The 11,277-nt window shown below is 38.5% G+C and overlaps 1 protein-coding gene across 1 annotated transcript; it reads left to right on the forward strand.

Annotated features, from left to right (window-relative positions):
- Positions 1-1,248: 1,248 nt before the first annotated feature.
- Positions 1,249-3,356, forward strand: LOC145819195 (secreted RxLR effector protein 161-like). The gene is made up of 2 exons (XM_082913152.1): positions 1,249-1,618; positions 3,112-3,356. The coding sequence occupies exons 1-2, from the start codon at positions 1,249-1,251 to the stop codon at positions 3,354-3,356; spliced, it is 615 nt and encodes a 204-aa protein (XP_082769278.1).
- The last annotated feature ends 7,921 nt before the right edge of the window (positions 3,357-11,277 follow it).

Below are 11,277 nucleotides of genomic sequence, written 5' to 3' on the forward strand. Positions count from 1 at the left end.
ATTTGACTCCCGGTGTGATGAAGGTATTTTCCTATGGTACTCAGCCACAAGTAGAGCATTTAGTGTCTATAATCTTCGTACTTTATCTATAATGGAATCTATCAATGCAGTTGTAGATGACATAGGTTCTCAATAGCATCTCTACATGAGGAAGAAGATGGTAATCCTCAAATTCTAGATATGACACCACAAAGTCAAAGAGAATCTCAAGCCAAAGATCAAGAAAGCGATCAGGCACCAATTCCCATGGCAAGCCCTAGTTCAAAGAGTGCACAAAACCACCACTACTACTCAGGTCACTACTAGTCCTATCTTGCAGCCTTTGGTAAGGGTGAAGCTGAATCATGTGACACAACAAGTGATTAGGAGTGTCTCAGACCGGATAAAACCCGAAAATAAATTTGGGAGGATATATCTCATATGTGTTATGTTTCTTTAATTGAACCTAAGAATGTAAAAAAGGCCTTACTAGATGATAGTTGGGCTAATACAATGCATGAAGAATTAGGTCAATTTGAACGTAACAAGGTTTGGACTTTTGTTACTAGACCTAGCGATGTGAATGTGATAGGTACCAAGTGGATCTTAAAAAATAAATCTGATGAGAATAGTACAATGGTTAGGAACAAAGCTAGATTGATTGCTCAATGTTATACACAAGTAGAGGGTGTTGACTATGATGAGATGTTTGCCACTGCTGCACGTCTTGAATCTGTTGGAATTTTACTTCTTGTTGCATGCTTTTTGGGCTTTAAATTATTTCAAATGGATGTGAAAAGTGCCTTTCTGAATAGGTACCTAAAAGAAGAGGCCTATGTTGAGCAACCAAAGAGGCTTAAGGACCCCAAATTTTCAAATTATGTCCATAAGTTAGACAAGGCTTTATATAGGTTAAAACAAGCCCCTCGAGCTTAGTATGATAGGCTTACTACCTTTCTTTTTAACAATGACTTTCAAAGGGGTAGTATAGATGAGACCTTATTTGTCAAACATACTAAGTCACATATCCTACTTGCTCAAATTTATGTTGATGATATTGTGTTTGGATCCACATCTAATTCTCATGTGAAACATTTTTCAGATTACATAACACATGAGTTTGAAATGAGCATGATTGGGGAATTGTCATTTTTCTTTGGGCTCCAAAATAAGCAGTTGCAGTTGAGTATGTTCGTATCTCAAACCAAGTATGCCAAAAATCTTATATCTAAGTTCGGTCTAGAGTCGGCCAAACATGCACGAACCCCTATGAGCACGAGTCTCCATCTCTTTGAAGAATCCTCTGGTACTGATGTAGATCCTATCCTTTATAGGAGTATGATAGGGAGTCTTCTGTACCTCATAGCCAGTCGGCCCAACATTGCATTTAGTGTAGGTGTTTGTTCCCGTTATCAAGCTTGTCCTAAAGAGTCTCATCTTCTAGCTGTCAAGCGAATTGTCAAGTATGTTGGTGGGACTTTGGGGTATGTGATTCGGTTCTCGTCCAACACTACAACCAATATCACTGGCTATTCTGATGCCGATAAGGCAGGATGTGCTGATGATCACAAAAGCACATTTGGAGGGTGTTTTTATGTTGAGAATAATTTGGTTGCATGGCATAGCAAAAAGCATAATGGCATCTCTCTTTCGACCGCCGAGGCCGAGTATATTGTTAGAGGGAGTTGTTGTGTTCAAATGATTTGAATGAAGCAAATGCTTCATGACTATGGTATAAAACAAGATACACTCACTCTTTTCTATGCACTGGTTTAAATATCTTGCACCGTCTTTTCAAACCCATTTCTTCCCCTAATTCAGTCGAGGCTCTTCTCTCTCCTAGGGCAAATTCTCACCATTGTTTGGTTTAACTAATTGGCTACTGATTTCATCTGGTTTTTCCCTTTGCTAAGTGATTTTCATCACTATTTGGTAAGTGTTTTTTCTTTTTAGGATTTACTTTTTATTTTTGCACCTTCTCTCTCCAATGTTTGTGATTTTGTCTCTCATTGCTTGCATTCTAGTTCCATAGTTCATCTAAGTGCCCTCTTGCTAGTTTTTGTGTTATTTTGAATCTTGTGGCTATGCTAGGCTGCATCTAGAGCAATTTGTCTTATTGATTTAGATTATTGATTTCTAGGGTTTTATACTTTGTTTGATTAAATTGTGTGATTAAGCCACATTGGGAGTTCATTTTGCACATCAATATCAAGCTTAGTTTATTTTAATTTTCTTGTTGGTGGTTATCCCTAAATTTTATTACTCTCTACTAATTACTAATGATGTTTTGTCCTTCATGTTTGAACTTGGGATGTTGGTTTTATTGTGTCGTGTTTGGGGTGAATGGTTTGTCTCTTGGTGGGTTGTCATTGGGGGTTGTTGGTGGATTTATGTGTGTTGTCGCGGTTTATTCATGGCCGAATCCTCTAAACGCCGAAAGGCCACCATGTCTCATCCTTTTTATAACATCGACAAATTTCAATCAGGAAAAATCCAACTTGTTTTAGGATTTCTATAATTCTAGAACCGTCCATTTAGAGAGAAAATGTCCAACCATCCACCTTCGAGTCACTTCCCATTCACTCTGCCTTTGATACCCTAAGAGGTAATTGTGTCCTACTCTTCTCGGGTCTACAAAATCTGAGTTGGGTTCGGGAATTCTATTGTAACATAAAACTTAGTTGATAAAGTCTCTACTTCTTTCAAGACATGGGTCCGTTCCAAGGAAATCTTTGTCAATGCAGTATATATTTGGTCCTTTCTTGGAATTCCTCATGTGCATAACTGTCACTTTTCATTCATTGCCTCTCGAAATGCCGACTTTGACATGGTGACTTCTGAAATCTATGGCACACCCCAAACTTGGATTGTTGAGGCTCTTATTAAGGAAAATGAACTCCTTCATCGTTTTCACCTTTTGAACATTATTGTCTCTGCCAACATTCATGTCACTACCCACTGTTCCAACATCTCTTAGGACCAAGGATATGTTCTTTACTGTATCGACCATTGTCTTTCTATTAATCTTCTAGAAATGCTTGTCGAAAAGATGATTTCGGTCTTTGAAGGCAAAAAAATTCTTAGGTCTTCCTTATGGGTGTCTAGTCAATAGGATACTCTAATCTATCCTAGTTCCTTCCTCTTCAAATGATGAGTTGGCGTCTCTAGCCAAACCCATTACTAAAAAGACCGCGTCCCAAAGTCAGGCTCATGTTAAGGGGACTTCGTCAGAGATGGGTGGTTCTGGTGCAGGTGAGGATCTGATGGACGAAGAAGCTGAGTTGGATGCTGCAGTTGCTGGTGAGGGAAAGCAGTCTGCTTCTGCTCGTACCATTCAGGGACAGCTTCGCCAAGTTGAGCAGGCCATGTTTGCATAATTTGAGCACTTGGACGCCCAGATGGATGTCTGTGATGCCCGTCTCACTGATTTAGAGTCCTCTACCGATGCTCGACCTACTGCATTGGAGGTTTCTTCTGGTCGAATCGAGCATGTCATGGACCAGTCCTCTCTCTAGCCTGCCCAGATTATTTCCATGCTTCAGATACAGCAGCAGTCTCCACCACCGCTATATCCGTGATGGTTATTTTGATGTTTCTCTACTTTGTACAGTTTTTTTTTTTTTTTATGTTTTTTCTTGGACATAGTTTGTTATTTCTTCTTTTGACCATTTGTTGATAGCATGCTGTTTTGGCCCATCTGTTGATAGTTTGTCTCTCGTGGACAAAAAGGGGGAGTATTTGTGGTGGGTTTTGGGCTTTGGATTATTATGCTTGTTTGGTTGGGATCATATGGTTGGGATTATATTGGTTTTGGATTTTGGATGGTTTACTTGATTTATTCATCACTGCTAATCAGCTAATCATGCTAATCATTCATTTATCTATTTCTAGTGTTTGTGGGATGTTATTTTCTTTGCAAGTGGTTTATTCACGGTAGTTAGAAGGTGGTGTTTTAGATTTTTTTTTTTTTTTTGTGGGGGTTGTTTTGTGTCTAGAGCGTGAGTTTGTTAGGATTCCAATGTTAAAAGTGTTTTGTTCGAGAACTAACAAATGAGGAGATTGTTAGGTCCTTTGTGCTGTCGATTCCGCGAGCGAACACTTTTCGTAGTGTAATCAGTTGTTTGTTTCTTCATGGACCGCTCGAGCAAAGGATTGGTCGCTCGAGTAAAGAATCCATGTTCCCAGAAGTTCAACTTGTCTACAAAAGTACTGGGAAGGATCGTTGTGCGCTCGAGCGAACATTTTGGTGGCTCAAGCGAAGGCACTTATGGATTTCACATGTATGAGGCACACCACTTGAGCGACCATGCCATGGCTCGAGCGGTCTTCATGACCCTATTCACTACAAAGCTGCGCAAAAGTCAGATTGTAAGGTTAGAGCTACCAGATCTTATTCTTGAAAGTTAGGGTTTTTCTCTGGAGCTTTTTTACTTGTTTTCCATTGATGTCTTTGTGAGTTTATCTTTGATCATTCAAATCAAAGAGTTTTTGATTGGTGGATTCCAAAGGTTCGAGCGTGAAGTCTTTCAAGGAGTTCGAAGCGGCTCGTTGTCGTGGATTCGATGTGGGTGTTGTGGATTCAACATTAAACTAATCAATTTTGAGACGAAGGCTTTGGTGAAAGAGGCACAAGTTGGTGAAGACAATTTTACAGAGTGTTGGGTAAATTATTTGGTAATATTGTGTCTTTTCATTCTTCATAGTGGATTGATTAGTGACGTTTCGCTTGTAGTTTTTTTAATCACAATTGGAAGTGCCCCAACTATGATTTTTTACATGTAAAAATCGTTTATGTCGATTTATTAATTGGGAAACAACAATCTAAATCACTTTCATACATACTAGATAATTTAGATTGTTAGTTTCGATTATTTGAGAATTGTTACAATTACATCTGTTTCTAATCACAAATCATGTATGCTTTTCACCTATAAATAGAATGATTGTTGTATTTCCCATCTTTATTTCACAGCTTTATATCACGACTTTTTTACAACTCCAATTCATAGTTAAGTTGTTTTTCCCATCCCTCAAACCCCCTTCCCCCGCGCGTTAATTTTCCTCCTTGTCTTTTGGGCGCCTAGAATGATATATTTTTCACAAACTTTTTATTTTTATTCTTGGTTTGCACATTTAGAGAAAGCAATTTTGTTTAGCCGAATTATTAGAGTATATATTTTTTAAATTATTCACAAACTAGTTTGCTAGAAAAAAAAAAAAAAATACAATATTTTTATATGATTCCATTTTTGGAGCAGAAATAATTTTTAAAAATTTAAAATTAGACTGCGAGCCTATTTTTATCAAACTAATTTTTAATTTAAAAAATAAATTATGAAAACTCAACCAAACATCCATCTTCCCAAAATCCTTGGATAGTAGCCCTTTTTATAAAATCGTTAGTGAAGGACTTCCATTAACAGAAGGTAGCGCCAAACAAGCCCTAAATCAATCCAGAATTTGCAATAATTTACCGAGTGAGTGCGTGACATATATGCCTAACCCATTCCAGCTCTTCCAAGTCTAAAGAAAAGATTCTAATGGACTATCCAGGGAACACTGAAAATCCCATCAGCATTATCTATCGATCAATTAGTATAGCAACAAAGTTCTACTAGGCACGTTCAACAAATCATGCCAAGAATTTCAAAACACAATTCAGCATAACAGATCTGCAACTAGCAACCTACACAGGACTTCACAACAAGCAGCAAGGACAAAAACAGAAGAAAACTTTAACACTGCACAAATCATTGAAAAGCACTTCCAATGAACATTGTGTCCTGAAAAACCATCTTGAGCTTCCAATTCTGCACCAAAAAACTTGCTACTAAAGAAAACCAAGATCAGAAAAACCAACCAATATTTAGAAATTCCACCTTTTTATGCGTATCTTTTCTTGTAAGAACTTTCCTCTGGTGGAGACAAACTGTGTGTATTGAAATATGCAAATCAAATTATGATCTCAATATCAAGTACAATAGAACCCATGCAAAAAAAGGTGAGGTTGAACAAGTAGCTTTTATTTTCAACAAGATGGATCCCCCTGATCACAAGGTTGAGTCAAAAGCAATAAAAGTAACTATTTTTGTAGTCGATGACGAAAAAGACAAGAAAACTGACAGATAGCAGATATTTTGCAGTGAGTAAAACTATTTGTTTTATTATGTAGAAGGAATGAATTTACAAGTTACAGGAATGAGTGTATTTATAATCTACACAAACTAACTCTGATTCAAACTAACTAATGCATAACAAACTAATTAACTCTAGTTTATTCTGTAACTGCCTAACTATTCTGTTAACTATCTAACTGATCTGTAACTGTCTGTCAACTAAGTAGCTGGAGCTGGGGAAGCTGGACCAGGACTAGAAGCTTCTGGATTATGGCTAGACTCTTTAACAGGCCCCCTCAAGCTGAGAGGGATGACAGATCCCAGAAGCTTGTGCTGCAGATACAAAAACCGAGAAGAGGGAAGAGGTTTGGTGAATAAATCAGCAAGCTGATCCATGGAAGAAACATGATGAATAAGAAGTTTCTTAGCTGCAACTCTTTCTCGGACATAATGATAATCAACTTCGATATGTTTAGATCTGGCATGAAACACAGGATTGCTGGCTAAGGAAATTGCAGATAGATTATCACACCAAAGAATGGGAGCTGGAACTTTGATATGCAGATCTGACAGTAGCATGCCAAGCCAGCTTAATTCAGCAGCAGTTTGAGCAAGGGCTCTATACTCAGCCTCAGTAGAAGATCTAGACACAGTAGGCTGCTTCTTGGCGGACCAAGAAATCAAATTAGGACCTAAAAACACACAATAACCAGTGGTTGAGCGGCGGTCAAGTGAACAACCTGCCCAATCTGAGTCAGAAAAGGCATGTAAGGTAAGAGGACCAGAAGTAAACTGGAGACCTTGATGAAGAGTGCCTTTCAGATATCTGAGAATTCTTTTTACCAAAGCAAAATGACTGGTAAGAGGGGATTGAAGAAATTGACATGCATGATTAACAGCAAAAGCTAAGTCTGGACGTGTAATAGTAAGATATTGTAAGGCACCAACAAGACTACGATAGAGAGAAGGCTGAGAAAAGGGTAAATCATCAACTGAATCAGTACTAGTTTTGAGAGGCAAAGGGGAAGGAGAAGATTTACAGTTTGTCATACCAGCTTTAACCAAAATTTCAGTAGCATACTTTTGTTGAGATAAAAAATATCCTGAGGAAGAAGTAGTAACAGAGATTCCTAAAAAATAATTGATCAGCCCCAATTCCTTCATAGAAAAGGTAGAATGCATCTGAGTAATGAGAGTGGAAATATAGGAAGAATCACTGCCTGTAAGTAAAATGTCATCAACATAGATTAAAAGAATAGTGATAGCATGAGAAGTCTTTTTAACAAACAGAGAGGAATCACAATGACTAGCTTGAAAACCTTGAGTAAGAAGAAAAGAGGAAAAAGTAGAGAACCAGGCCCTAGGTGCTTGCTTGAGGCCATACAAGGCTTTATTGAGTTTGCACACTAGGGAAGGTTTGTTTGGATCAACAAAACCAAGAGGTTGATGCATATACACTTCTTCCTCTAAAATACCATGAAGAAAGGCATTTGAAATGTCCAGCTGTTTAATGGACCATGAAAAATGAAGAGCCAAACAGAGAAGAATTCTGATAGTAGGTTGCTTGGCAACGGGACTAAATGTTTCAAAATAATCAATACCCTCAGTTTGAAGAAACCCTTTTGCAACCAATCGGGCTTTATGCCGAGCAATAGTCCCATCAGAATTTTTCTTAAGGCGAAAAACCCATTTACAACCAATTGCCTTTTTGTTGGGAGGAAGATGGACCAAAGTCCAAGTACCTTGTTTAATCAAGGCAGTGTATTCCTCCTTCATGGCAGTAGTCCATGCACTGGATTGAGAGGCCTCCTGATAGGATTGAGGCTCAGTATACTCAGAAGAGGTGAGAAAACACTGGTGCAAAGATTTAGACCGAGTGAGCATGGGATGAATGTTAGGAGGAGTATTGGAGTGGATAGGAGTAGAGGAAGAAATAGGAGGTAAAAGAACAGATAAGGAAGAGATGGGAATTGGAGGCTGAGAAGTAGGCTTAGAAGTAGGCTTAGAGATAGAAGAAGAAGGAAGCAAATCAGCAGACTGAGACAGAGTAGCAGCAGAGTGAGACAAACCAGTAGCAGACTGAGGCAAACCAGCAGTTGGAGCAGAAACAGCAGGCAGACTGCCAAGAAGAGCAGCAGTGGCTGGAACAGAATCAAAGTGACCAAAAACAATTGGAGCTGGTGAATGTGGTGAGATCTGAGACTGTGGTGAATTTGGTGACTGTGGGGATTGAGTTGAAGCAGGACTTGGTGTTTGTGACTGTGCTGAAGTGTGGGACTGAGCTGAAACAGAAAAATCTGCAGATGGAGCAGACCAGAAAAATGAGGTCAGCTGGGGCAAAGATGGAGTAGCAGGCTTAACTAATGGAGAAGAAGCAAAAGGAAAGACATCTTCATCAAAAACAACATGTCTGGAAATATGAATTTGTCCAGTAGTAGGATCAAGACATCTATAGCCCTTGGTAGATGGAATGTAACCAAGAAACACACAAGGCACAGACCTAGGTTGAAGTTTATTAGAAACATAAGGTTTAAGCCATGGATAACATCTGCAACCAAAAGTTCTGAGCAATGTATAATCAGGAGCATGGTGGTACAACATTTCAAAGGGAGTAAGAAAATTGATCTTAGCTGTAGGAAGTCTATTAATGAGATAAACAGATGTGGCAAGGGCATCAAACCAATAAGCAAGAGGCAAGGCAGAGTGATGCATAAGAGCAATAGTAGTCTCTATGAGATGTCGATGTTTCCTCTCTGCTACTCCATTTTGAGCAGGTGTGTGAGGACAACTTAACTGATGTTGAATACCATGATGCTTTAGGAAATCATGAAACTTGGTGCTAAGATATTCACCACCATTGTCACTTCTTAACACTTGTAATTGAGTTGAGAATTGTGTTTCAACAAATGCTTTAAATTCCAAAAATTTATGAAAAACTTCACTTTTATAATGGAGAGGAAACAACCATGTAAACTTGCTATAGTCATCAATGAACAACACATAATATTTGTAGGAAGAAGCAGAGGAAGTAAATGGTCCCCATACATCAGAGTGAATAAGAGCTAATGGTTTATTGACTGTAGAATTAGACAAGCTAAAAGGAAGTCTATGACTTTTGGAAACACAGCAATGAGAGCACATTTTATTATCAATACTGGATGAAACATTTACAGATGAAGAAGGGTTCAAATGATGTGTTATAATGTGCTGAAGTTTCTTTGAAGAAGGATGGCCTAATCTAAAGTGCCAATGAGAAGAGTTAACAATGGATTGGAAACAAGCTGGTGATGCAGAAGATGGAGCAGCACTAGGGAGATGATAAAGACCATGGGAATGAAGACCTTTACATAGCACCTTCTTGGTACTCTTGTCCTGTATAATGAACATATCTTTGTCAAAAGTGATAGTGCAATGATTATCAGAAATAAGCTGATGAACAGAAATTAAGTTGGAAGATATGGCAGGTACATGAAGCATGTTTGAGAGATGGAAAGGAAAAGAAGGAGTGGGGAGAAGACCTTGACCAGTGTGATGAATAGGTAATGCAGTTCCATCACCAACAGTAACCTGCTCATGTCCATGATATGGTTGATAGGAAGATAGGTTGTTCAAGTCATTTGTGATATGACTAGTAGCTGCAGAATCAAGAAACCAGTTGGTAGAAGCACTGTCAGCAGGAGAACTAGTAGCAAACTGATTTGTATTGGTAATATAGGCTTGATGAGTTTGAGGCCTTGAAGAGTGGAAAGAAGATGTGTCCAATCTGTACCAACACTCTAATGCTGAGTGATTCAATTTTCCACAGATCTGACAAATTAGTTGAGAAGAATGATGATGAGAATGGGAAGTAGCAGAGTGTGCAGTAGAACCAGTAGAACTTGAATGATAGAACTGAGGTCCTGTGTGACCTTGGCCTGGATGACCTGAAGTAGAAGATCTGCCTTTTCCTCGAAGTAAAGCATTGCTAGAACTAGAATTTCCTCCTTTAAAAAATCTGCTACCAGTTCTTCCTCCTCCTCGACCTCTGTAAGAGCCACCTCTAAAACCACCTCTAGAAGAAGTGCTGGAAACATGATATGCAAAAGGTAGTTCTGAAGCAAGAGCTTGCTTAGATGCAGCTTCAACATGAATTGATTCAGAATTTAATAGGGAACAGAGCTCTCCAATGGAAATAGTTTCAACTCTAGTTCTGATGGCTGTTTTGAATGCATTATATTCATCAGGCAAGCCATTAAGAATTAGGAGAACCAGATCCTCATCATCAACAGGTGATGCAGCTAAAGCCAATTGATCAGCAATAGACTTGATCTGAGTCAGATAAGTATCCATTGTGTGGCCTTTTTTCACAATTTGACTAAGTTTATTCTTCAACTGGTGAATATGTGAGCGTGACAAAGAGGTGAACCGTTTGAGAAGAACACTCCATACTTCATGACTTGTGGAACAATGTAACACAGATGTGAAGATAGATGGTGAGAGAGTTGCAGTTAAGCAACTGAGAAGATGAGAGTCTATCAAAATCCAATTTGTATAATCTGGATTCTGAATCTCATGATTGTGTGCATCAACAATAGTAGATGATGGACATTCCTGTGTACCATCAACAAAACTGAGAAGCTGAGTAGCTTTCAGAATATTGTGAACTTGATTCTTCCAGATAATGAAATTTGTGGCATCAAGTTTGACAGTGACGAAGGCATTCAGATTTGTAATGAGTAGTGCAAGATTTGAAGGTATAGAAGATGAAGAAGAAGATACAGCAGAAGAGGACAGATGCAGAGACGGCAGGGAAGATGCCATTGATGAATTCTCAAGACCTAATGCTCGCAAGAGATAGAAGCTCTGATACCATGACAGATAGCAGATATTTTGCAGTGAGTAAAACTATTTGTTTTATTATGTAGAAGGAATGAATTTACAAGTTACAGGAATGAGTGTATTTATAATCTACACAAACTAACTCTGATTCAAACTAACTAATGCATAACAAACTAATTAACTCTAGTTTATTCTGTAACTGCCTAACTATTCTGTTAACTATCTAACTGATCTGTAACTGTCTGTCAACTAAGTAGCTGGAGCTGGGGAAGCTGGACCAGGACTAGAAGCTTCTGGATTATGGCTAGACTCTTTAACAAAAACGAGGTGCTTGGAAATGGCACAACATCTTTTGGAGTGGCCC

Source organism: Camellia sinensis, chromosome 2, assembly GCF_055761805.1.
Source record: "Camellia sinensis isolate YWXY chromosome 2, ASM5576180v1, whole genome shotgun sequence".
NCBI lineage: Eukaryota > Viridiplantae > Streptophyta > Magnoliopsida > Ericales > Theaceae > Camellia > Camellia sinensis.

What these genes read in the sequence shown, in the direction of transcription:
- LOC145819195 (XM_082913152.1), top strand. Translation starts at nt 1,249, where the DNA reads ATGAGCACGAGTCTCCATCTCTTTGAAGAATCCTCTGGTACTGATGTA. An exon ending in GCATAGCAAAAAGCATAATG is followed by an intron (nt 1,619 to 3,111) that starts GCATCTCTCTTT and finishes AATCTATCCTAG; the next exon opens with TTCCTTCCTCTTCAAATGAT.